General features: G+C 37.9%; 1 protein-coding gene across 2 annotated transcripts in view; it reads right to left on the bottom strand.

Moving 5' to 3' along the window:
* The window catches only part of Ppp6c (protein phosphatase 6 catalytic subunit), a 26,386-nt gene continuing 1,057 nt past the window's right edge, over nucleotides 1–25,329 (bottom strand). Inside the window, exons 2-7 of one of the 2 annotated variants that reach the window (XM_020159255.2) lie at nucleotides 10,568–10,663; nucleotides 8,656–8,721; nucleotides 7,148–7,289; nucleotides 2,769–2,848; nucleotides 2,388–2,597; nucleotides 1–921 (exon numbers count right to left, since the gene is read on the bottom strand). In XM_020159255.2, the coding sequence (XP_020014844.1) occupies nucleotides 673–921; nucleotides 2,388–2,597; nucleotides 2,769–2,848; nucleotides 7,148–7,289; nucleotides 8,656–8,721; nucleotides 10,568–10,663 (843 nt within the window). In that variant the 3' untranslated portion in view covers nucleotides 1–672. Of the gene's footprint in view, nucleotides 922–2,387; nucleotides 2,598–2,768; nucleotides 2,849–7,147; nucleotides 7,290–8,655; nucleotides 8,722–8,932; nucleotides 8,975–10,567; nucleotides 10,664–25,329 lie in introns of those variants that run through there. The other variant, XM_020159256.2, reaches the window with a different exon arrangement.

Below are 25,329 nucleotides of genomic sequence, written 5' to 3'. Positions count from 1 at the left end.
TGGGTTTTAAGATTACTTTATTAAAAAATACAAGGAATCTGAAAAAAGATCAATACAATTATCTTAATGTACAAAGTCATAAGCTGTAGCAGCTTTTAACTAAAATTTAAAAACACAACAAGGAGGGCAGCCCTTTAGACCAATTTATTTTATATCCTTTTAAAATATCATCAACAAAGGACAACGTTTACAGCTGGGACAGGTACACATAACTTGAGGCATCTGTAGTCCATCGTGCCCACTGAGTAACAACTTTGCTGCTGAAATTTCTTAAAACTTACCAAACTAAAACAAAAGGTTCAATGATACAAAGGAAGAGTATTTCGGTGTAATTGTCAATTGGCTTTTTTAAAAAAGGAAACACATCCTGTCTCCCCAGACCAGTAAACAAGCAAGAGCTACATGCAGCAGTGTGAGTATTAAGACATTTCTCAAGTCTTCTTCAAGTGAGTCCAAGGTGGGGATGGGACGGGTGACAAAATTGATAGAAAAACATTGCTATAGACACCATAACAAACAATAAATTTAGATAATTTAAAATTAAAAAAAAAAAGGCAAGAGGCAGCATTTCAGCAGCAAAGTGCTCAATAAAAAGTATATTGTAGAGGGTAATACAAGAAAGTTGGGGAAAGAAAAGGGCAGAAAAATGGGTCAGCAGGATGGGCGAAGGCCTCAAAGGAAATACGGCGTCGTCGTTCTGGGAGGAATAACACGTTCTGAATCTGGAACTGCCCGGAATAACTTTGGTTCTCTTGTATTGACATCTTTGAAGACCATGATAGAAGCGATATTTCCACAGCGATAGCAGTAGTTAGGAGCAGACCACACTGTGACCAACTTCTCGTCAAACATAAATTTATAGCCTTCATGCACAAGCTGATGTGCTCTGCAGATGAGTTTTAAGTTGTTGATATGAACAAACTGCAATTTAGAAAAGATTTGTTAGTATTACACACACAAAAAAATCAGCCTACTTATGTGAGAAAATAACAATTGAAATAAAGTAGCAAACATTATTACTAATAAAGTTCTCATGGTTTTAGAACCCATTCTATAATTATCTCCAACAATTTCCAAAAGTTTAGGCAAACAGAAATAGTACAGCCCCATGATTAGATAGAAGTTTCTGAACTGAGCATGACAAGCAGCTCAGTCCTGCAGTCCCAGCTACTTGGAAGGCTAAAACAAGAGGAACATTTGAGCCCACAAATTTGAGACCAGCCTGGGAAACACAGAGACCCCTTCCAAAACAAAAACAAAAACAAAAAAAGAGCAGGGCATGGTGGCACATGCTTATATCTCAGCACTCGGGAAGTACAGGGAGGAGGATCAGGAGAGGTTGAGACCTGGGCCAGCAGAGTGGCTCAAGTGGTAGAGCGCCTGCATAGCAAGCATGAGACCCTGAGTTCAAACCCCAGTACTGTCAAAAAAAAAAAAAAAAGAGGTTGAGATAAGCCTGGGCTACACAGCAGACCCTATTTCAAGAAAAAGAAAAAAAGCTGTCATTACTCCAATTTCCTGCATGGTGAGCAAAAAATGTTTCTCCCTTTTTCTCCATTTCTCCCCACTTGTATTGTGTTGTACTCAATTCCTTTCCCAATAAGCTTTATTATTATATTTTTTTACTAGAAAAAAAAAAGAAAGAAAGAAAAAGAAAATAAAGAAGTTGTTTCTGGAAGATAAGCATTCCCTAAGTACTATCAGAATGAAACAAAGGTTTGTTATGCATGGTTTAATAATAAAGACATTATTATCAATATGATTCACTGAGGATTTGTTTATGTGCGAGTCTTCAGTAATTCTGAAAGAAATTTATTATCCTCCTTTTGCAATTTGAGGGGAAAAAAATCTCAGACTGGATAAATAGTACCTAAATAAACTTACACCAATAGGACCAGAACCTAGTTCTACGATTCTGTTATGCTGGAGCACTTCCCAATATAATGGCACCCCTCCATGTCTGTGTATGTGTGTGTGTGTGTGTGTATAGTTGTTTGGGGCTTTTTTGTTTGTTTATTTTGTTTGTTTGCTTGTTTTGTTTCTGTTCTTGTTTTCTGCATTGCAAAATCAGGGACTCCTGCATGCTAGGCAAGTACTCTATCACTGAGCTACATTCTCAGCTATGTATGTACCTTTAATTGAACATAGCTAAACTTCAAAAGTTACCTGTCATGCCTTGCTATCTTATTACCTAACTATTATTTTGATCATATTACGAGGTGGATGCTGAATAGGTGCGTTTACTGTATGATCTCATTTAACCAGTAGAGAAAAACATAAACGAATAAATTGAACTACAAATTTGATATCCATACCCACTACAGTTTGAATAAACTAGGCTACAAGTTTGTTAACTGGGGCCACCATAGTTCTTCAAGCAACATTACCTCATTTGTGACCTTTGCTCCAAAAAGCCAACCTGCTCCTCGGGGACTGATTGCCCAAGTATCCACATCTTCAGGGTCTGACCAAACCAAGTCACAAAATGCTCCCTTGTGAGGAATTTCTTGATTCCGTTCAATGGTTCGAATTTGATCCAGTGTTTTGATATCAGGAGATAAGCCACCATGAACACACAAAATCTGCTCATCTATCAACTAATAAAAAAAATAATAAAGGGCTAAATGTGTAATAATAAATTCAGTCATCAATGAGTCAATGAATGCTAAAGATAAATCAATACAATTGAGATGACAATTGGATAAAACCATGCAATGTATTATTGGCAGTCAAATACATGAAGGTGGAAGAAGAGCCTCGTAACTTACAGCTGCTACTGTGAGCATGTCGAAAACTTTGGTACAGTATCTCCAAGCATTAGCATTTCCGTATTTGGTTTGGCACTCATCTGTGAAAGAAACAGAGTTCTCATTAATGAGGTTCTGAATTTGCTGATAAAAATAAACGTTACATCCAATACTAGAACAGCTTTTGGTACAACATACAGCTTTTGGTACAACAGAAAATTCTAAAACATTTATAGACCTAATAGGCCCTCTGGACAGAGCCAAAAGAAGTCTAATATCCTAAGAACACCTGGGCTGGTGGAGTGGCATATGTGGTAAAGCACCTGCCTAGCAAGTGTGAGGCCCTGAGTCCAACACCCAGTACCACCAAAAACAAAACAAAAAAAAGCTAACAACTAAGTACACAGTCCTGCTTTTCACTCCAGGAAAGTAGCCCTAAGAAGTAGCTTGAAATTATTAGCCAAAATGCTCTCATCAAGAAGAGCTAACTAGTAATTTCATACAAGGTAAAGTAAATGCTTTTGTCAATTATGTTAATTCTAGGCAATTCTAGCAAACAGATTCACTTATTTAATGTGACTGCCTTATTCCAGCAGGAATAAGCAAATCAAACAAATTAGAGGACCTTTGATTATAGAAGCATTCCTATCTCAACATTTCTCAGAACTAAAGTGTATCTATTCTGGCATTTTCTGCAAATTGTGCAACTAAACACTCGAGGTCCAGTAAGCACACCTGAAGTCATAACTATGCACAGAATAGCAAAGGCGTTCTCACGTATTCCCAGTTTGACACTCTCTCTTATATACATACTTAATAGGGTACACATCTCTTCTTTCCAGTAATACACGGAAATTCTGCTCTTTGGCATCATTCTTAATATTGGTAAAAAGCAAACAAACAAACAAACTCACATACCACCAATTGCCTTAAGTGTAGCTAAAAGTGATACTGGAAAGAAGACTGTAGTTTATTTTTAGTTTTATTTTAACAGAACTGGGTTTAAACCCAGGGCTTCGCACACACTATGCAGACGCCCTACTCCTTGAGACGCTCCACCAAACAGGAATGTTGTAATTTTAGTTTTCACACAGGCAAAGCTCTAGGTTCACAAAACTTCCCAGTATATGTTTACTAGTGTGAACTGAGCAATCGATAATTAACAGCCATATATGGCTTTAAATCAATGTAAGTCACATGATAACTAAAATTATCTATTGGGCTTCCTGTTATTAAACAAAACCATAAAACCCACTAGTGTTTGAATACAGCTCTAGAAACAAGAAAGTTCCAAGACCAAATACTGCACTGTTGTCATTTTCTTTAGTCAAAACATATTGACTAAAACATCCTCAAGAGGCCCTGAGTTCAACCCTAAGTACCAACAAAAAAGTCCTCCTCCTCCCTTGTTTTTCCTTTTGCTCTACATTGCTCAAATGGTGATACATGTTTATACACACACATAATTCATTTCACATATATACCATTAGTCTCTTATATATAGACTTTGATCATCTCTAATCTGAAATGCTGCACAATTTGAAATATTTAAGCATCGACATGATCCAACCAGTGAAAAAATCTACACCTGACCTCATGTGATCAAACAGAAACACATTAAAAATAAAGGTTGAGGCTGGGGACTTGGCTCAAGTAGCAGAGTGCTTGCCTAGCAAGCATAATAAGGTCCTAAGTACACACCCCAGTACCATCAAAAAAAACAAAACCCCAAAAAAACCTTGAAATGTATAGTAAGTTATATATGAGTCTTAGATGTTATATATATATATATAATATTTTGTATAACACTATATGTGCTTGTCACAGTCAAGCACTGCCAACATTCCATCAATGATGGACCACATATAAGATTATATCACCAACTTAGTCTGTAGCCAATTAAACTTCTGTAAATAAACTCTATGATGTCCACACAACAATGAAATCACCTAATGATACATATTTAAGAATTTAGTGCCAGATGCCGGTGGTTCATGCCTAACCAGGCAGAGATCAGGAAGATCAGGGTTGTAAGTCAGCTGGGGCAAATACCTCTCGGGACCCTATCTCAAAAAACACCCAACCAAAAAAGGGCTGGTGGAGTGACTCAAGTGGTAGAGCACCTGCCTAGAAAGTATAAGGTCCTGAATTCAAACCCCAGTTACTAGCTACCACCATGCACCCCCCCAAAAAAAAGAATTTATATTGTGCTGCTTTACTGAACTATCAGCACAGTATACTGTGTAAACACTGAGTGTCTGCAAGAGTTAGAAGCATTGCTAGGCATAGTCCTGCACACCTCAGCACTCAGAAGGCAGAGAGGTAGGGATCAAAAGTTTGAGGTCAGCATGGGCTACATAGCAAGTTCAAGGCCGGCTTAAGTAACAAATCGAGATGATATCTCAAAAAAAACCAAGGGCTAGGAGTTATGTGACTCAGTGGCAGAGTACTAGACTAGTATGCACAAGGCTCTGGGTTTGATTTCCAGACTTACGAAAGACAAATATCAAACTTCTGGGGCTCGTGGAGTGGCTCAAGTGGTAGAGCACCTGCCTAGCAAGCATGAGGTCCTGAGTTCAAACTCCAGTACTACCAAAAAAAGGGGAGGAAATCAAACCTTGTATTTCAAATGGCATTTGATATTTTGTGAATGAAAAATAAGACATAACTTATAGAAAGGAGGTAAATATTAATCATGTAACCTAACAATTGTCAATAAACATATAAAAATAACAAAATTATCAAAATTTCTCAATTCAGTAATTGACAATGACAGACAAATTGAAGAGGAAGAGTTTACCCTATGTTTATGGTAACAATAGATAATTCAAAATATAAAATCTAAAATTGAAGTTCTGAAGTTAATATTTTCAAATTTCTCAATATGTCTTAATTGTGCTCAAGGAACAATTAAATACACAATCTCAATAGTCCTATTGTCTATCTCTTTCAAGGAATTTCCTAAAAAGCTTTTTTTTTAACTTCAGTGATGGGCATCAAAACCAGGGCCTTCTGCACGCTAGATGAGCATTGCACCACTGAGCTACACCCCCAATCTCTTTTCTACTTTCTTTTGTTTTTGTGAGACAGGGTCTCACTATGTGGCCAGCCTGGAATTTTCCATCCTCCTGCCTTAGCCTCCAAAGTGCTATAAATAAAGGTATGCACCACCACACGCAACTTAAAAACAACTCAATGTCCAATGATAAAAGGACAGTTAAATCAATTATGGTGCATCCATTCAATCTAGTATGATATAGCCATAAAAATAACACAAGGAACTATATGTAATGTTGCATGCCTATAATCCCAGCATTCTGGATGCTGAAGCAGGAAGACTATAGCCTGCTAGCCCATGCTACACAGTCAGAACCTATCTCAAAAAAATTTTTAAAAAGCCGGGAACCAGTAACTCATGCCTGTAATCCAAGCCTACTCAGGAGGCAGAGATCAGGAGGCTCACAGGTCAAAGCAAGCCCAGGCAAATAGTTCATGAGACCCTATCTCAAAAAAACCCATTACACAAAAGGGCTGGTGGAGTGGCTCAAGGTGAAGGTCCTGAGTTTAAGTCCCAATACAGAAAAAAAAAAAATCAAAAAACAGCTCGAAGTGGTGTCTCATGCCTGTAATCCTAGCTACGTGGGAGGCTGAGATCAGGATCATCAAGGTCCAAGGCCAGCCCTGGCAAACAATTCACGAGACTCCATCTCCAAAGTAACCAGAGCAAAATGGGCTGGAGACGTGATTCAAGTGGTAGAGTACTTATTTTGCCAGTGTCTGCCTTCCTAGCATGAAGGAACATGCTTCCTTCAACATGAGTTCACACATGTCCCAACACAAAAAGAAAGAAAAAAAGCAGGTATAATTCCATGTCTGTCTTCATGTATATGTGTACATATGCACGCACACACACTTGCACACACACACAAAACAGAATGACCTCTCAAACTTGAATGAAGTCACTTTCAGTAGATTTTAGGGTCCCCCCCACAACATTCTGATTATGAGATTTGAGTAGAGCATAGCAATCTACATTTGTAACAAGCACTTGGGACCCAGGTGATTCCAATGAGGCACATTGACGATTACTCTGCTGCACTGATTTAAAAAGATGTACAGCAAAAAGTTAACAGTGGTGTGTCTGTCTCTCTCTGGTAGATTTTCAGTTGACTGGGAGAAATGGAATATGGAAGCAGCTGGGCATGGTGATGCAGAACTGTTATACCAGAACTCAGGAGGTCAACACATGATGACTGTGAGCGCCGGGCCAGCCGTGTCTCAAAAACAGAACAAACCCCAAAACAAATATACAAATATAAAGCCCTTATATGACTTATGTGTGACTTTTTTTTTTCAAAATGAAAGTAAATAATATTCAGAATCAGAAAAACAGGTCTTACCATAAAATCCATACACCTGTGTTATCTGTCTACTCTCATGATTTCCTCGTAAAAGTGTAATACGATCAGGCCATTTAGCCTTTAGTGCAAGAAGGTAAGTGAAGGTCTCCAAACTATAGTAACCTCTGTCTACAAAATCACCCTGTAAAATAAAAGTTTACAGTTACAAACAATATAATAGCTATAATAGACTTTTGGGGAGAGGTTTTTTTTTTTTTGGTCTTTTCTTTTTTGGAGCTGGGATCGAACTCAGGACCTCATGCATGCTAGGCAAGCGCTGTACCACCGAGCTACATCCCAGCCCAATAGCTATAATAGACTTTTAAAATTACATCAAAGTGTACAAACTCAGAGACATAGCCCAAAAGAATAATAATAAAGAGTTACATATTAAATTATTTGGAAATTGAGTTTTAACAAAAAATTCAAATGGAAGTAAAGAAACTGTTTTCCTAGCATGTGCCGGTGGCTCACACCTGTAATTCTAGCTACTCAGGAGACAGAGATCAGGAGGACTGAAGTTGGGAAACAGCCCAGGCAAATAGTTCATGAGACCCTATCTGGAAAAAACATCACAAAAAGTGCTGGTGGAGTGGCTCAAGATGTAGGCCCTGAGTTCAAATCCCCGTGCTGCCAAAAGAAAAAAAGAAACTGTTTTCCTAAATGTTTATACTGCGTTTATGATTCAGAAGAGGTCTCAGGATCTGCTATACAATTTTCTCAATGACTATCCCAGCAAAACTACCACTTTCCAATCCTATCATTAGATATTAGTAAAAGGTCATGTGTGAATCAAAATTTTTTCTAATACTAAATTTTACAAATTATTTAACTGTATCAGAAGAGCTGCCTACTTAAAAAGGTGTTTGTCAAGGCAAGTATCAAAACCATAACAACATTCTAGGTTCAGCTTTAACAACACCATGAGACCACATGCTGTTTACACTTCCCATTAATGTTTGACATAGACCAATATTATATCAATAGGAAACAGTTAAAAGAATAGGAAGGTGAGCCAGAAACTTGCAGAAGAAATAATGATAAAAGGATTCAGAAAAAGGTCAACAGTAACATTACATTCCAAAAAGAAATTAAGCAAACATCCACCATAATAGCAGATGTGTATTAAGGGGAAGAAAGGAACACAAAACAATATACCTGTGTATATTATATTCACCTACCCATAGATTAGTAAGAGATCAAAATGAATGCTCAAATAGCATGATGAAATAGCAGTAAACTGAAGGTTTATGGCTTAAACCAGTTGTTCTATGCTCTTTTTCTGCCATTAGTGACAGTTACAACCCAGTTCTATTTGTACAGGTGTTTATTAATGCAATTATTTCAATATAGAGGACATGAAAAAAATGGAGAAAAGAATGGACTCATCTTTTCATATGTTAAAGTAGCAACTGTTATATGGAAATAAAACTTATTACAATTTACATGTAATAAGTCAGATTCTTTCAATGTTAAATAAACACTTAATATTACCAGGGTTTACATACCATAAATATGTAGTTTGTGTCAGGAACCTGACCTCCAGTTCTGAATAGCTCACAAAGGTCATAAAACTATAAAAGAAAGGCAATATAAGCTGATTAAAAATTCCTGCTAAGGAGTAAAATAATAAAGCAAAATAGGTAAAAAAAAATCAGTATTAAAAGTCCTCCTCATATGTACATTTGTTAGAAGAAATAAATTATAAACAAAACTGCCAAATACATAGTTCCCAAGCCACCAAGAGCACTGACCACAGCGCAGTCACCATGAAGTCATACTTACATCATTTATGTTGTAGGCTCCCCCTCAAATTTCTTTTGCACATCTTCTCATCTATTGAGAATTTTGAAATCACTTATCTAACTTCTCAATAAGTTAATTTAGCCATCCTGCCAATAGTCAGCATTCATTTTAATAAGACAAAAGATAAGGAAATGAGTAAGAATTTTTTCAAGGGGTGGGGGCTGATGGTTTATTTTTGCAGTGCCTGGGATAGAATCCATAGCTCTGAGCATGTTAGGCAAGCACTCATCATACAGCAACATCTACCACTCCAGAATTTTTTTCAGAATATGAATTTACATGACACATCACAGTGTCATACACAACAGTGGAACTAACTTCCATACTCTTCTGTTGGCTTCACGGTCATGGAGTGTCTTCTCAACAACCAATAAAAAAAAAAAAACTATACATTTCATCCTATTTTATTTGTCTGAAAATTGGTAACTGACAAAATGTACATTTGGTAAACTTTAGTCAACTAGATTATCCTAATCCTAATTTCTAAAGAAAACGGCTGTTTTTCTTAAGAAAAAGATTTGGATTAAGTAATTGACTATAACACATTTACTATAATACAAGTACAAGTAACAATTTCCAACACATTCATCTTTTATACTTGAAAAAAGCTACTACTTAAACTTCTAACATTTAAAATGGTACAGAAATCCCAGATCACAGTTAACAAAACTGTATTTAAACGTTCAATGTTTAAATGATTAAATAAATAAAAAGCTTCTATACACTATTATAATGATAGGGTAACATGATTTATTACAATCTCACCATCCAGAAAAGAACTTAGAAAAGGAATAACCTTTTAAGTAGCCAAAGGACTTTACAGAATAGCCCTTAATCGGGGCCAATTTAAACACATATCTGCTCCCTTAAGCAGTCACGTTTAAAGCAGGGAAATTGTATAGACAGTAAGTCCTGCTGGCATTTATCTATACTACATGGTTCACAATAGATTCTAGGTCTTATAACTTGACTATATTTCATTAATATAAAAAGCTATCAATGATTTGTTCAGCTATTGTTTCCCGGTGAAAAAATTCTACAAATACATATAAGGTTTCCAACTGGGCTGAACACTGACAGTAGAGTCAGGCACTGCTATAAATTCTGATAAACAAATAAAAACCTGGCAGAAGGAAAAAATGAACTCTTTTTCATCTATCAGTGACTTGATGTAAAACCATATACCAACAATTTTATTTTTTGAGCTGTTTCTATTCTCATTCCCACTAAGGAAATGATAAAATTTCAATATATGATAGGAATACAATAAATAGGGGGAAAGTTCCAAAATCAAATTATCTCCTAATCATAATTACCATGAGCAGTCCATGTTTGTATTTTATGTCTTCTATCCCCACCAAAAACCCCCACCATTTCACAGAACAATTATGCAGCATTCTATGCACTTCACAAATACAATTTCAATAAAATCCATGAATTATTTGTCCACTGCTTTTATTTACCTGCATAGTAAACCAGAATCATTAATATCTCAAACACTGATGCAACTTAACCATCAGCTGGGTTTTGTGTTTCTGTTTGTTTTTTAATTTTACATCATGGCTCATATACAGTACAAAACCTAAAAATCCTTCATTAAATTTTAAGTTTTACCTGTCCGTGTATGTCCCCACACACTGTAACTGGTGTTGATACTGGCTGAACATTGGACTCTTCCAACAGAAGGTCACAAACATAGTCACATAGCCGCTGAAAGAACAGAAAATAAACTGTTAGTGCAATATTAAAGGTAAGACTCAAGCACAAAAAAATATGACTAAGGATACTTTTTTTTTTTTTTTTTTTTTTGCAATGCTGGGGCTTGATATCAGAGCTTTATGCTTGCTTGAGCCACATCTCTAGTCCATTTTGTTCTGGGCCTCAAACTGCAATCCTCCCGATCTCAGCCTCCCAAGTAGCTGGGATTACAGGCTTGAGCTACTGGCATACGTTTTGACAGGAAAGAAGACTACCCTTTGGAGGCTTCTTAAAACTCTAAACATAGATATACCATATGATCCAGCAATACCACTCTTGGGGATATACCCAAAAGAATGTGACTCAGGTTACTCCAGAGGCACCTGCACACCCATGTTTATTGCAGTACTATTCACAATAGCCAAGTTATGGAAACAGCCAAGATGCCCCACTACTGATGAATGGTCAAGAAAATGTGGTATTTATACACAATGGAATTTTATGCAGCCACGAAGAAGAATGAAATGTTATCATTTGCAGGTAAATGGATGAACATCACTCTGAGTGAGGTTAGCCTGGCCCAAAAGACCAAAAATCTTATGTTCTTCCTCATATGTGGACATTAGTTCAAGGGCAAACATAACAAGGGGATTGGACTTTGATCACATGATAAAGCGAGAGCACACAAGGGAGGTATGAAGATAGGTAAGACACCCAAAAACCTAGATAGCATTTGTTGCCCTTAACGCAGAGAAACTAATGCAGATATTTTAAAGTGACTGAGGCCAATAGGAGAAGGGGACCAGGAACTACAGAAAAGGTTAGTTCAAGAAGAATTAACTTAGAAGGTAACACACATGTACAGGAAAGCAATACGAGCCAACTCCTTATATAGCTATCCTTATCTCAACTAGCAAAAACCCTTGTTCCTTCCTATTATTGCTATATTCTCTCTTCAACAAAATTAGAGATAAGGGCAAAAATAGTTTCTGCCTGGTACCAAGGCGTGAGACAGGGTGTTGCTAAACTGCTCCTTCTGGCATGAAACTTACGATCATCCTGCCTCAGCCTCCCTAAGTAACTGACATGTGCAACTGCCTGTGTCCAGTAAAAGGCTTAAATCGTGTGTTCTTAAATTGGCTAATTAAGAAGTAAATTGTAAGCCAAGCACCAGTGGCTCATGCCTGTAATCCCAGCTTCTCCAGAGGAGGCAAAGATCAGGAGGATCCCTGTTCAAACCCAGCCTGAGAAAGCCTACCTCGAAAACACCCAACACAAAAAAGGGCAAGTGGAGTGAATCAAGTGGTAGAGTGCTGCCTAGCAAGTGTTAGGCCTTGAGTTCAAACCCTAGTACTGCCAAAAAATAAAAAGTAAATTGTAAACCACGTACTTACATATGAACCAAGAACTGCACATTTTGCAATAAAAAGTTATGTTCACATAACTATATGTAGAAAACTACTCAGCTTTAATAAAAAAGAAATGAACTACTATCACATAACAACCCAAATTAATTTTAAGGAATTTATGCTGAGTGGAGAAAAAAAAAAAAACCTATCCTAAACATACTATATGATTTCATTTACATAACATTGTTTAAATGACAAAACTACAGAAATGGAAAAGAGATTACTGGTGTCCAGGGGTCCATGAGTTAGGAGGAGAAGCACAAAGGAAGCCCATAAAATGACAACATGAGGAATTCTCCTTGTGATGGAACTATTGTGCATCTGGAATGTAGTGTTGCATGAGAACCTACAAATGTAGCAAAATTACACAGAACTACACACACACACACACACACACATGCATGAATACAACTACAGAAACCTGAAGATCATGGATTATATCAATGTCAATATCCAGGTTGAGGTACTGTACTATAGTTCTACAAAATATTACTTCCGGGGGAAAAAAAGTGGGTAAATGATAAATATGATCTCTCTGTATTAATTCTTTTTAAATTTATTTTTAAATTTTTTGTGGTACTGGGATCTGAACTCAGGGCCTCACACTTGCTAAGCAGGCATTTTACCACTTAAGCCACTCTGCCAGCCCTCTGTATATTACTTCTTAGAACTGCATGCAAATCCACAATTATTTCAAAATAAAACGTTATCTATAATTAATTATAAAATGGAAGTCACTTCACTTTTTAGAAAGAACTCTAAGGCTGGAGGCATGGTTCAAGCAGTAGAGTGCTTGCTATGTGCAAAGTCCCTGAGTTTAAACCTCAGTACTGCCAAACAAAAAATAGGTAACAATAATAATAAAAGAACTCTATAAATGTTTGCATTTTAAAATATTGGTCCTCTGGGCCAGTGGTAGAGTGCATGCCTAGCAAGCACAAGGCCCTGAGTTCAAACTTTACTACCACCATCTAAAAAAGAAGGGAGGGAAGGAGGGAGGGTGGGAGGGAGGAAGGAAGGAAGGAAGGAAGGAGGGAAATTTTTCTTTCATCTAAACCAGTTTGTGGGCTAAGGGTATGGCTCAAGTGGTAGTACAGCAGGGAGGAGGACCAGAAGAGAAACAGACAGGCTGTGTTCTGATAATGAGGCGGGGGAAGGAATGGCAAAGCAGAGAGATAAAACTTGAAGAACTGAAACATGAAGAAGGTCACATAGCACTGGGAAAACGAAGTAGCCAATGAAGTCACATGCAGCCATATGTGGGTTGAGCTTTGCTTTTTGCTTCTGTAACCTGCTTGCAAAGGTATATAAGGTGAGACCTCTTTGTTTTTGGGGCTCAGCCTCTGGACATGAGTCAGTCCGCTGGGTCTATGCCAGCACAATAAAAAGTTGCTTCCTGCTAAACTGCTTCAGTGTCCCGTATCTCAGCCTGAAATTCCCGCAACAGTAGAGCACCTGCCTAGCAAGAATGAGGCCCTGAGTTCAAAAACCCAAATACTGCCAAACAAAAGAAAAAAGGAGCAGGGAAGATGATGGGGAATAGAGCTGTTTTTTCTTACAAATGAGACAACAAAATAGAACACTTTGGGGGGAAGAGGTGGCCCATATAATGTACACACATGTGAGTAAATGTAAAAATGATGAAAGAAATAACAAATAGAACACTTCAAAATCAAATGGCTTGTTCTTATTCCGATTATACAATCTTGATCTTAAAATAACACCTCAAAGACAGGTGTCCTGGTATCCTTCTGGCCTGGAGTTCCATTAACTCCAGATGCTTCAGCAAGCTAACTCATATTCCTACCATAAAATACATCCATCATTCATAACACCAACAGACACTGGTGAATGAAGAAATGTTTCTGAACTCTGAGCCTGACTTTTATAGTGAAAGAAGGTATCCCAAAGTTCTTCAGTTATAAAATTCTGGTTTGCAGTCGTTCTACCACTTGAGCCACAACTTCAGACCATTTTGCTCTGTTTATTTTGGAGATAGGGTCTTGTGAAGTATTTGACCAGGCTGGCTGTTCTTGAACCACAATCCTCCTGATCTCAGCCTCCCAAGTAACTAGGATTACAGGCCTGAGCTGACGAGACTTCATTTTGTTTTTAGAACAGTTTTAGGTTATCAGCAAAACTGGGCAGAAAGTAGAGTTTCCACATATGTTCTGCCTCTAGACACTCACTTCCCCCACTATCAATATCCTACATGTGGGGTTGGGGAATTAGCTCAGTGAACAGTGCTTGCCTGGCAAGTGCAAGGCCCTGAGTTCAGTCCTCAGCATGGGAGGAGGGGGTGGGGTGTGCATGTAATATGTTGTGTGTGTGTGTGTGTGTGTGTGTGTGTGTATCCTACATGTAAGTGATACATTTGTTACAACTGATAAATTTACGCTGATACATCATTATGACTCAAAGTTTATAGTTTGTTTTGCTGTTGGTATACATTCTATAAGTTTTCAAAAATGTACAATGACATACATCCCCCCATTATAGTACCTGCAGAGTGCTTCCATTACCCCAAAAATCCTGTTTCACCTATTCATCCTTGCCTTCCTTCAACTCCTGGAAACCACTAATCTTTTTACTGTTTGCATAGTTTTACCTTTTCCAGAACATCATATAGTTGGAATCACACCTATGTAGCCTTTTTAGGTTGGCTTATTTTATCTAGTTATATGCATTGAAGATACCTCATATCTTTTCATAGCTTAATAGCTCATTTCTTTTAGGCACTGAATAATATCCCATTGTCGGATGAACCACAATTTGTTCATCCATTCATCTACTGAAGGCCATCTTGGTTGGTTTTAAGCTTTGGCAAATAGGAACAAAGCTGTTGTAAGCATCTGTTTGTAGATTTTTTTGCATGAAGAAAAAAATTTCAACTCGTTTTAGTAAATACCAAGGAGTGGAATTGCTGGATCATATGGGAAGAGTATTTTTAGTTTTGTCAGAAACTTTCAAACTTTGGAAAGAAGCTGCACCATTTTGCATTCCCATCTGCAATGAGTGAGAATTCCTATAGCTCCACAACTTCATCAGCATTTTAAGAGTTCTTTGTTATTTTGGATATAAGTCCTTCATCAGATACATCTTTTGCAAATGTATTTTCCCAGTCTGTAGCTTATTATCTCAATCTCTGGATCATTCACATAGCAACAGTCTTTAATTTTCATGAACTTCAGAGCCTATCAGCTACTTCTTTCATGAGTGGATTGCTTTAATTTATTTGGATTTGGTTTGCAGGATAGGAGACCAGGAATATGATTCCTTTCTTAAAAACTTTACTGATATGGCTGGGTGCCAGGGGCTCACACCTATAATCCTAGCTACTTGGATGGCTGAATAGGAGCATAGAGGTTTTCGGACAGCCCAGGCAAATGGTTTGCAAGACCCCATCGCCAAAATAACAAGAGTGAAATGGACTGGAGGTGTGGCTCATGTGGTAGAGCACCTCCTTTGCTAGTGTGAAACCCGGAGTTCAAATTTCAGTCTCGCCCCAAACAAACAAACAAACAAAAAACTTAATTGACATATAATTCACATACCATAAAATTCAACCCTTTCAGTGTAAAATTCAGTGGTTTTTAGTGTCTTCATGGTATAGGCTACCATTACACTATAATCAATTTTTGAACATTTTTATCACTCCCAAATGAAACTTCATATAATAGTCATTCCCTACTTTCTCATTCTCACAGCCTTATATCCCTAGACAATCATTAATCACTATTTTCAAAAAGAAAGAAAAACTGTTATCATGACTGGGGGTATAGTTCAATGCTTGCCTAGCATATGCAAGGTTCTGGGTTCAATCCACAGCACCATTTCCCAAAAAAAAAAAAAAAGTTACCTTCTAAAAATAACAACAAACACCACTTTGACTACAATTCATTTCAATGTTTGTGGATAGAGGGCTGCCTCTCCAATCAATTTCATAAGATCAGTATTGTATAGCATCCTATTTCTATTAGTAATCCATTAGATTTGTTATATATTTTTATTTTCATAGTAATTAACATCTAAAGTTTACAACCTGCTATTTGCATTTTTTAACCCAAGCTCACTTTCATCTAGCTTAAGTATAGTTCTTAAGAACAAATACACCAGGAACTGATAGATAGTTCTGTTTGACCTATATTTTTTATAGTCTTTTATTACTTCCTATTTTATCAAAATAAAATGTACTCCTCTTTTAAAATTAGTTTGATATGATGGGCATGGTGGCTCAAGCCTGTAATCTAAATTACTCAGGAGACAGAGATTGGGAAGATTGATGTACAGGCCAACCTGAACAAATAGTTTGTGAGACCCCCATCTCAACCAATGGCTGGATGCAGTGGCTACAAAAAGAAACACAAATGGAGGATTATAATGGAGGCTACCTGGGGCATAAAGTAAAGTCCCATCTCAAAAATAATCAACACAAAAAAGGCTGGAGTAGCTCAAGCCTTGTGAGGTCCAGTACTACCAAAAAAAAAAGGGAGAGAGAGAGAAAGAGAGAGAGAGAGAGAGAGAGAGAGAGAGAGAGAGAAAGAAATATTAGCTTCAGACCAGCAATTAATACTTTGAATTTATTCCAGATACTATACAATTTAAAAAGTTAAAATAATACAATACTTATCTCAGGACAATAGCTACCATTCTTAGACATAAGGCCTTGCTTAACTTCTTTTTGCAATATTTTACACTCACCAAACCTCAAAGAATTTCAGCAAGGTATTGTAGAAGTGCTTTGCTGTAGTTTGCACAAGAGAGACAAGGGTTTTGTTAGTTTCTAAGCCTGTTCTTATTTATTTATTTATTTATTTATTTACTAATTGGCAGTACTGGTGTTTGAACTCAGGGTCTCCTGCTTCTGCTTACCAAGGGCTGAACTCACAGATGTGCACCACCACACCAGACTCAAACCCTTCTTTTTTTTGGGGGGGAGGGGGTAGTGAAGGGTGGTACTAGAGTTTAAACTTAGGGCCTCACGCTTGGTAGGCAGGTGGTCTACCATTTCAGCCACTCTATTAGCCCTCTTTTGCATTGAGTATTTTCAAGATAGGGTCTCACAAACTATTTGCCCAGGCTGGCTTTGAACTGTGATCTACCTGATCCCTGCCTCAGGAGTAGTTAAGATTACAGGCGTGAGCCACTACTGCCCAGCTAGATTTGACATCTTTTAACAACAGGTCTAGGGCTGGTGGAGTGGCTCAGGTGGTAGAGCACCTGCCTAGCAAGTGTTAGGCCCTGAGTTCAAGCCCCAGAACCGAAAATAAATAAACTTGCTTTTCTCAAGCACTAGAATTAGTAATAAAGGAATCCCTCTCATTTAAAAAAAAAAAAAAAACAGGTCGAACTTCCATTAGTGAGAGTCAGAACACGTACCATGAATACAATTTGAATGTTTCTTCCTACTCCACCTGCTGACACAAGCCTCCAAAGCAGCTGTTTTTCTATTCTTTCCAAAATGTATCTAGGAAAGAAAAACTATTTCCTACAATGATCTCTCAACTTGCCCACTCTCAGGAATTCAACTTGAGGACTCCACCTATGTACATCTCTATAAAGATCAATTATTAAAATATTTCTCAATCAAACAAAAAAACTTCTATAAACTCCACCCTGACTGAAGCCAGACTATCTTCTGGAACGGCCTGCCTCTCCCTGCATGGTACTGCCCTCCTTTTCCAATTGCTTTTTCCCAAATTACACTTCAGTGTCATGGCATCAATTTGTAATGACATGTACATTATAAATCTCCTATGGAGCTTTTTACCGTGTAGACTATAAACAAGGTGCACAAAATACTGTGACTAAACAGTAGACTTCAATGAGGACCGAGGGGAGAATGTCTCTCTGTTCACTCTGTCACAGACTGATGTGATTTCTGTAAGAAGCTTGTTTTTGTTTTTTTTTTAAATCATTTTACAGACAGTGTGCATTCTTTTGGTGTTTTGATGGTACTGGGGTTTGAACTCAGGGCCTTGCTCTTGTCAGGCAAGCGCTCTACCACTTGAGCCATTCCACCAACCCTTTTTTGTGAGAGGTTTTTCTGAGATAGGGTCTCTCGAACTATTTGCTTGGGCTAGCTTCAAACCACGATCCTCCTAACCTCTGCCTCCTGAGTAGCTAGGATTATAGATGTGAGCCACCAATGCCTGGCTTCCTCCCAAATTCTTCTTGGCTTGGTCCTGTGCTTAGTTTTTAGAAAGCATGGATTCTGTAACTGTTTAAAAATGGTCACTGAGAAAAGATTCTCAATGTTATCCCAAATTGAGATAAACTACACTCCTCTCTCTCTATTGTGCCCAATTTTTTTTTTTTTTTTGGTGGGAGTGGGGGTTGAACTCAGGGCTTTGCACTTGGAAGGCAGGCACTTGCAAAGCAAGTGCTGTACTGCTCTAGCCATATCTCCAGTCCATTTTTTGCTCTGATTATTTTGGAAATGGGGGGTCTCGTGAACTATTTGTTTAGGCTAGCCTCAAAACTGGATCCTCCTGATCTCAGTCTCCAGAGAGTTAGGCTCCAATTATTTCTTAATCCTTAGACAAGAAGAGATTCATGCCCCCCCACCATTCACAGGTGATCCTAGTTCTCTATTTTTTCCTCAAAATACTTGTTTATGGTTCCATTCTATTCTTTGCTCCTGTCTGCCTGTCCCCTCTTGCTCCTTAAATTCACTGGTCCACAAATTTTTCAAATTTCTTTTTAGCTGATCTTGCTATCTAAACATATTATACCCTGCACTTATTTTTACATACTGATATTTATAAAATACCCTTAGCTTAAGAAAAAAATCTATCTTAAATTGCAGTCATTTTAATATTATTATCATCACTATTATTATTTTGCCATGCTGGGGATTGAACCCTACACCCAAGCCCTTGATTTTTTTTTCTTCTTCTGGCAATACTAGGGTTTCAACTCAGGGCCTCACATTCGCTAGGCAGGCACTCTACCACTTGAGCCACTTCACCAGCCCTAAAGCTACATAGTTCAGGCTGGCCCTGAACTGGATATATAGCACAAGCTGGCCTGAAACTTGTGATCCTTCGCTCTTAGCCTCCAGAACCCTGGGATTACAGGTGTGCACCACCATATCCATCTTACAGACTATTTATAGATAGGTCTCTACTACAATACAAATTACTGGGATTGAGGAAAGGAATGTGAGATGACAGTAAAATTCACATCCTAATGATCCAGAAGGTGTATCTATATGTTCAGGCTAGATTGAGTTTCAACCATGGCACTATGAATTCTTTGTTGTAGGAGGCTGCTGTCCTGTACAATAGCAACAACAGATCTGGTTCCATATCTCAATACACATAGCAACTCCCCTGTTGTGACAATCAAAAATGTCTGCAGACATTGCCAGATATCTTCTAGAGGCCAAACTGTCCCCATTTGAGAACCACTGGTCTAGAGATTTCATCTTAGTTTAAAACTATCAGAAGAGTGTTTGGAGCACATTTGGCAATTGTTCAATATTTACTGCCTAAGTGACCTATGTCTATCTTAGTATCTTAACTTAGAAGCATCTTAAAAATCAATATGGCTCAAAACAAACTCCCTACATTCTTTAATCTAGTAATAGCACTTACTAAGTAATCCTTGCCATAAATGAAGAGATTGTGCTGAAGTCCTCTCTCTCTCTCTCTGATAACCTAGACCTAATCTGTCAATGGGTGTTCTTTTTCTTTACCACAATCACTAGTCTTACTTCAGGTTTTCCTAATGTGTCACTGACCTGCTGTTTCTGTGACATTTCTGTCCCATTTCAACCATGGCCCACAATACTACCAGAATAATTCTAAGACCTACCTTTACTGTACTCCTTACAGATCTCTCAAAAGCACTCCACTGTGCTTCCCAAAATCCATTCAGATACCTTTTTATCACATTCCTTTTTGTCACATTCCTACCACATACAAGAATATATTCCTGTAATAGTTCTGTCTTAACATCTTCTTTTAGGGAGTCACATATTAAACACTATCCCAAAATCACAGTGTGATTTGTTTTCCCTAAAATATAAAAATATTTCAGGGTATGCAAAATCCTGGGTTCAATCACCAGCATAGCAATAATAATAATAATAATAACTGGCAGAGTAGCTCAAATGGTAGAGCCCCTCCCTAGCAAGCATAACACCCTGAGTTTAAACCCCAGTACTGCAAAAATAATAATACTAATATTAAAAAGTAATACTAACAGTAACAATCAGCCAGGAGCTGGTGGTTCATGCCTATCATCCTAACTACTTGGGAGGCTGAGAGGGGGAGAATCGAGGTTTGAAGCCAGCCTGGGCAAATAAGTTTGCAAGACCTCATCTCCAAAATAACCAGAGCAAAATGGACTGAAGGTTTGGCTCAACTGGAAGAGACCTGCTTTGCAAGTGCAAAGCCTGGAGTTCAAACCGCAGTCTCTCTCTCTCTCTCTCTCTCTCTCTCTCTCTCTCTCTCTCTCTCTCTCTCACACACACACACACACACACACACACACACACACACACAAAATAGTAACAATCATAATTACTCAAGTGTTTATGGACTACCTAAAAAATAAAAGTCCAGAGTTAAATGCTGCTTTTTCTGTTTACCAAAACCCTGAAGAGCCCTCTATTATAGCATCTGCCACACATGTAATGACTATTTGTTTACCTCTCTAATCTCCAGATAGAAAGATAAATAGACAAGACTTTTTTTGTGGCACTGGGGTTTCTCTTACTATATTGAGAGATGCCCAAAAGCAGAGAGGAGTACCATATTCTACCCTCAGCACTCACAGAGAACAATACTTGAACAAGGAGTTACCTGAAGAAACGTTTAGCTAGGATGGTGGTGCACACCTACAATCCTAGCACTTGTGAAGCGGAGGCAGGAGGATTACCAGTTCAAGGCCAGCCTGGGCTACACTACACAGCAAGACTTTATATCGAAGAAACAAGGGCTGGGAGTGCACCTCAGTGTAGAATGCTGCACAGCATGGGCAAAGGTTTGGGCTCAATCCCCAGCACCAGGAAAAACAAAAGAAAGTTTGAACCAGGCACCAGTGGCTCACGCCTATAATCCTAGCTACTCAGCAGGCAGAGATCAGAAGGAAGCCAGCCTGGGCAAATGGTTCGAGAGACCCTATCTCAAAAATACCCATCACAAAAAAAAAAAGGGCTGGCAGAGTGGCTCAAGGTGAAGGCCCTGAGTTCAAACTCCAGTACTAAAAAAAAAAAAAAAAAAAGTTTGTGTAGTTTCATTCAACAAATCTTTATTGTTTGTCACATATAAGCCTGTGTTCCAAAACTGCAAAGTATAAAAATAAACAAGGAATGATCCGGTCCTTCAAGCATCTTGCAGTCTAATGAGGAGACAGGCATATGTGCTATCATATAAGACAGAACACCGTAAATCATAGTAAATCATAAAATGAAACCGCAAAATGCTGGCAGGACTGGCAGAGTGGCTCAAGAGATAGAGCACCTGCCGAACAAGAACAAATCCCAGTACCACCACCAAAAAAAAAAAGTCAGTGTAGAAAGCATAAGAATTTTGAAACAGCGAATGAATTCAGATATGTTTTCTGCTGAGTCACTGTGGTAAAAATCCCTTATATTTTACCAAGTCCTAGCTCTGGCACCTTGGTGTTATATCATAAGGATTGTGTAAAGCACAGAATGGACATGAAAGTGCTCTGAAAACTGTAAACAGCTAGTAAATTCTATGCATTGCTAGTCAATTCCCTCCATGGAATCCAGAAGCCCTGCTTTAAGGAAGTAGCACATGAGCTAGAGCTTGAAAGGAAGGCAACAGGGGACATGGAAGGTATTCGAGAAATGAAGCATAAGTGGAGATGTGGCTAAAGTGGTAGAGTGCTTGCTCTGAACTCAAAGACCAGTACTACCTTCTATCCCCCCCAAAAAAAGTAGAAAGGAAGTATCAATAGTGGTTATAAACAGGAACCCTGGACTGGAGGTGTGGCTCAAATGGTAGAGCACCTAAACCCCAGTCTCACCATAAATGAATGAATAAATAAATAAACGAACAGGAAACCTGAAGCCAGACTAATAGATTTGAATCCCACTGAGCTCCTTCACTTACTAGGTGTATGACTTTAGAAACCTACTTAGTCTGGCTGTACTTGGGGAGAAAAAAAAAAGATTCAACGCAAAAACCAACCAAACAAACAAACTTAGATAAATAGATCACTATGATAAATAAGATCACTAAAAAATGCAACACACTGAATGACAAAATTGACAGGCTTGAAGTATGGAAGGACAAAGACTACTTAAAAGAAGAGTCTATAAAATCAGAATCTGAAGAAAGAGGTAGAAAAAACTGTTAATCATATCTCAGAAAAAAGGGAGCCAGCACAGTGGCTCATGCCTGTCATCCTAGCTACTTGGGAATCAGAGAGCAGGAGAATAGTGGTGGTTCAAGGCTAACCTGGGCAAAAAGTTAGCAAGAACCCTAAAAGCTGGACATGTCATCCCAGCTACATGGGAAGCATAGATAGGAAGATCCCCGGTCCAGGCCAGCCTGTGCATAAACGTTAAGAACCTGTCAAAAATAACCAAATCAGGCTTGCAGAGTGGCTCAAGTGCCTGCCTCGTCAACCCTTCAGTACGGCCAATAAAATTAAATTAAATTAAAAAAAAATAACCGAAGTAAAAAGGGTAGGGGGCACGGCTCAAGTGGTAGAGCACCTGCTTAGCAAGCACAAGGTCCTGATTTCAAAAAACCCCACTACCACCAAAAAGAAAAGAAAAGAAAAAAAAAAGCAAAGCAGAAAAGGGTAGAAATCGTTGAAGTTTTATGAAGCATTTCAGACAGAAGTACAACTACTTTGCAGATCAAATAGCCTTATATGAAAAACTCAAAAAAGAAAAACATAGAGAAAAACGAAAAAAAAAAAAAACTCAGAGATGGCTCAGACTAAATATAAAAGTGAGTTTCAAAAACATCCCATTAATATTGATCCGTGAAATTGGTTACTGTGGAATTACACAATTACTTATATTGCATCCCTGAGAGAGACATTAATATATTCCCCATCCTGTTGACATGAACTATCCTAGCTACTCAGGAGGCAGAAATCAGGAGAATCGAGGTTCAACACCAGCCAAGGCAAACAGTTCTTGAGACCCTATCTTGAAAATACATAACACAACAAATAACTGGCAGAGTGGCTCAAGTGGTAGAGTGCCTGCCTACCAAGTGTGAGGCCCTGCCTGCCTACCAAGTGTGAGGTCCTGAGTTCAAACCCCAGTACCATTAAAAAAAAAAAAAGGTGAACATGGTGGTATATACTTGAAAGGCTGAGGCTACAGAATCACCAGCTCAAGGTCAACCTAGGGAAGGGAAAGAGAGGGGAGGGAAGGAAGGAAGGAAAAAACGACTATCCAAAATGGTGCACACCTGTAATCCCAGCACTCAGAAGGCTGAGGCAGGAGGATTTTGAGTTACAAGACTGTCTCAAAAAACAAAACAAAATTTAAAAATGTGCAAGATATCAATCTCCAAGCTATAGTTATAAAACCTCTCTTCCCCAAAATGCTTGGATTTAAGTATTCAGCAAACCTGCCTCTTACCATTCATTCCTACAGGTATGAAATCTGTGCTTTCTATGGTATTCTTTGAAATTTTTCTTACAGAGAAGACTCACATGTGCTCTTTATGAGAGGTTACAGTGTTGTCCACTCACTTTCATTTGTTTTATTTTTTTGGGGGGGCGTCATTTTTGATGGGACTGGCATTTGAACTCAGGGCTCCATGCTTACAATGCAGGCACTCTACCACTTGAGCCACACCTTCAGTCCATAAGTTTCATTCTTAATCGTTCAGAACAGGCAGATTCCATCTAGTACTAGTGACTTACCCATTTCCAGTTCCGCTATAGAGAAATTGTAATTAGATCTAGTTCTATTTATTCCTTGATCTAGTAATGCCGACTTCTAACCAGTTTAAAACGAGTAAATTACTGTCTTCTTTTCTACTGGAAAAACTTTGCCATCATGTTCATTAAGTGACCCTAATTATTTCTTTTCTTTCCCTGGTAGAATCTTTTATTTTGGCTTTAAAGCTTCAGAAAAGGTTCTCCTGGATTACATTCTTGGCCTACCTATTTTTAGTTTGTACTTCATGCCAATAAACAGAAGCAAAATTAAATTTCTTTAAATACACCAGAGACCAGCAGCACATGTAAATTAATCTGATAAAAAACGTTTCCAGGACAAGAGAAAAGCCTCAACTCATAGAGAAAAATCCAGAATTCTTTCCTAAGTAGTTACCCAAGATTGGGTTTATTAAGAAAGATGAAAGCTAAGTAGAGTCCACTTGTATTTCAACAGGAAATAACATGGTTTAAAAACTGAGTACTGTCCAAAAAGAAAAAACTATATTTCTTTAAGGTAGGAAAGAGGACTAGAGTTGTGGTTCAACTCTTGCAAGCGAGAAACCATGAGTTCAAATCCCACACCGCCAAAAAAAAAAAGAAATTAAAAATAAAAAAATAAGGTAGGAAAGAATGTTTGTCAAACTAAGAGGTCTAGAGAAAATCCCACTGATTAGTTTTCAAATTGCTTCAGTGTCCAATGTCAACTTAATTTCAAGCATTTTCTTTTTATGGTACATTTTATATTTTATGTTCTAAATACAAAGCATAAAACAGCTTTACATACAAAAAGAAAATTCCACATTAACTCACTGACATGCAAAAATCTACTTCACCTATGGAATTAATGCAGTAACACTGTTAACCAATTATCAAGAGGTCTAGTTAGTTTTCCAGGAATTAAGTCTCAATCTTAGTTGTATTCTTACTTACCAAAAAAGCACATAGCAGAAAGAAGATACAGAATTAATGCCTGGAAGACTCAGATGAACATGAACTACATACGTTACTCCTATAAAGACTTTGTCCTTAAATTGTCCTATTAAAAACAGGAAAAGCACAAGAATGACCTCCCCCATCACACAACACGTATAATTAACATGCAAGTACAATTCAGTTACATTCATGAGGCCTTCAAGATTTTGCATGCTTGCAGACTGATGTTAAATATCAACTTCCTGTACCAAAGGAGATTATATTTTTAAAAAAGAGTAAAATCGTCCTTTAAGAGAAATAATTCGTAGATAATTTTTGAAAGATAAAAGTCTTAAACATACAGCTTATAAATATAAGAAGAAACTATTAACAGTTTACGCAAATCAAAGTTAACGGTATTAAACAGAACCAGCGTCAGCAGACAAACCCTGCTGGGAACCAAAGCACCTA

The sequence above is a fragment of the Castor canadensis genome, chromosome 13 (genome assembly GCF_047511655.1).
Source record: "Castor canadensis chromosome 13, mCasCan1.hap1v2, whole genome shotgun sequence".
Classification (NCBI taxonomy): Eukaryota; Metazoa; Chordata; class Mammalia; order Rodentia; family Castoridae; genus Castor; species Castor canadensis.
Note: the sequence above shows the minus strand (reverse complement) of the source record. Positions and strands in the feature narration are given on the sequence as shown.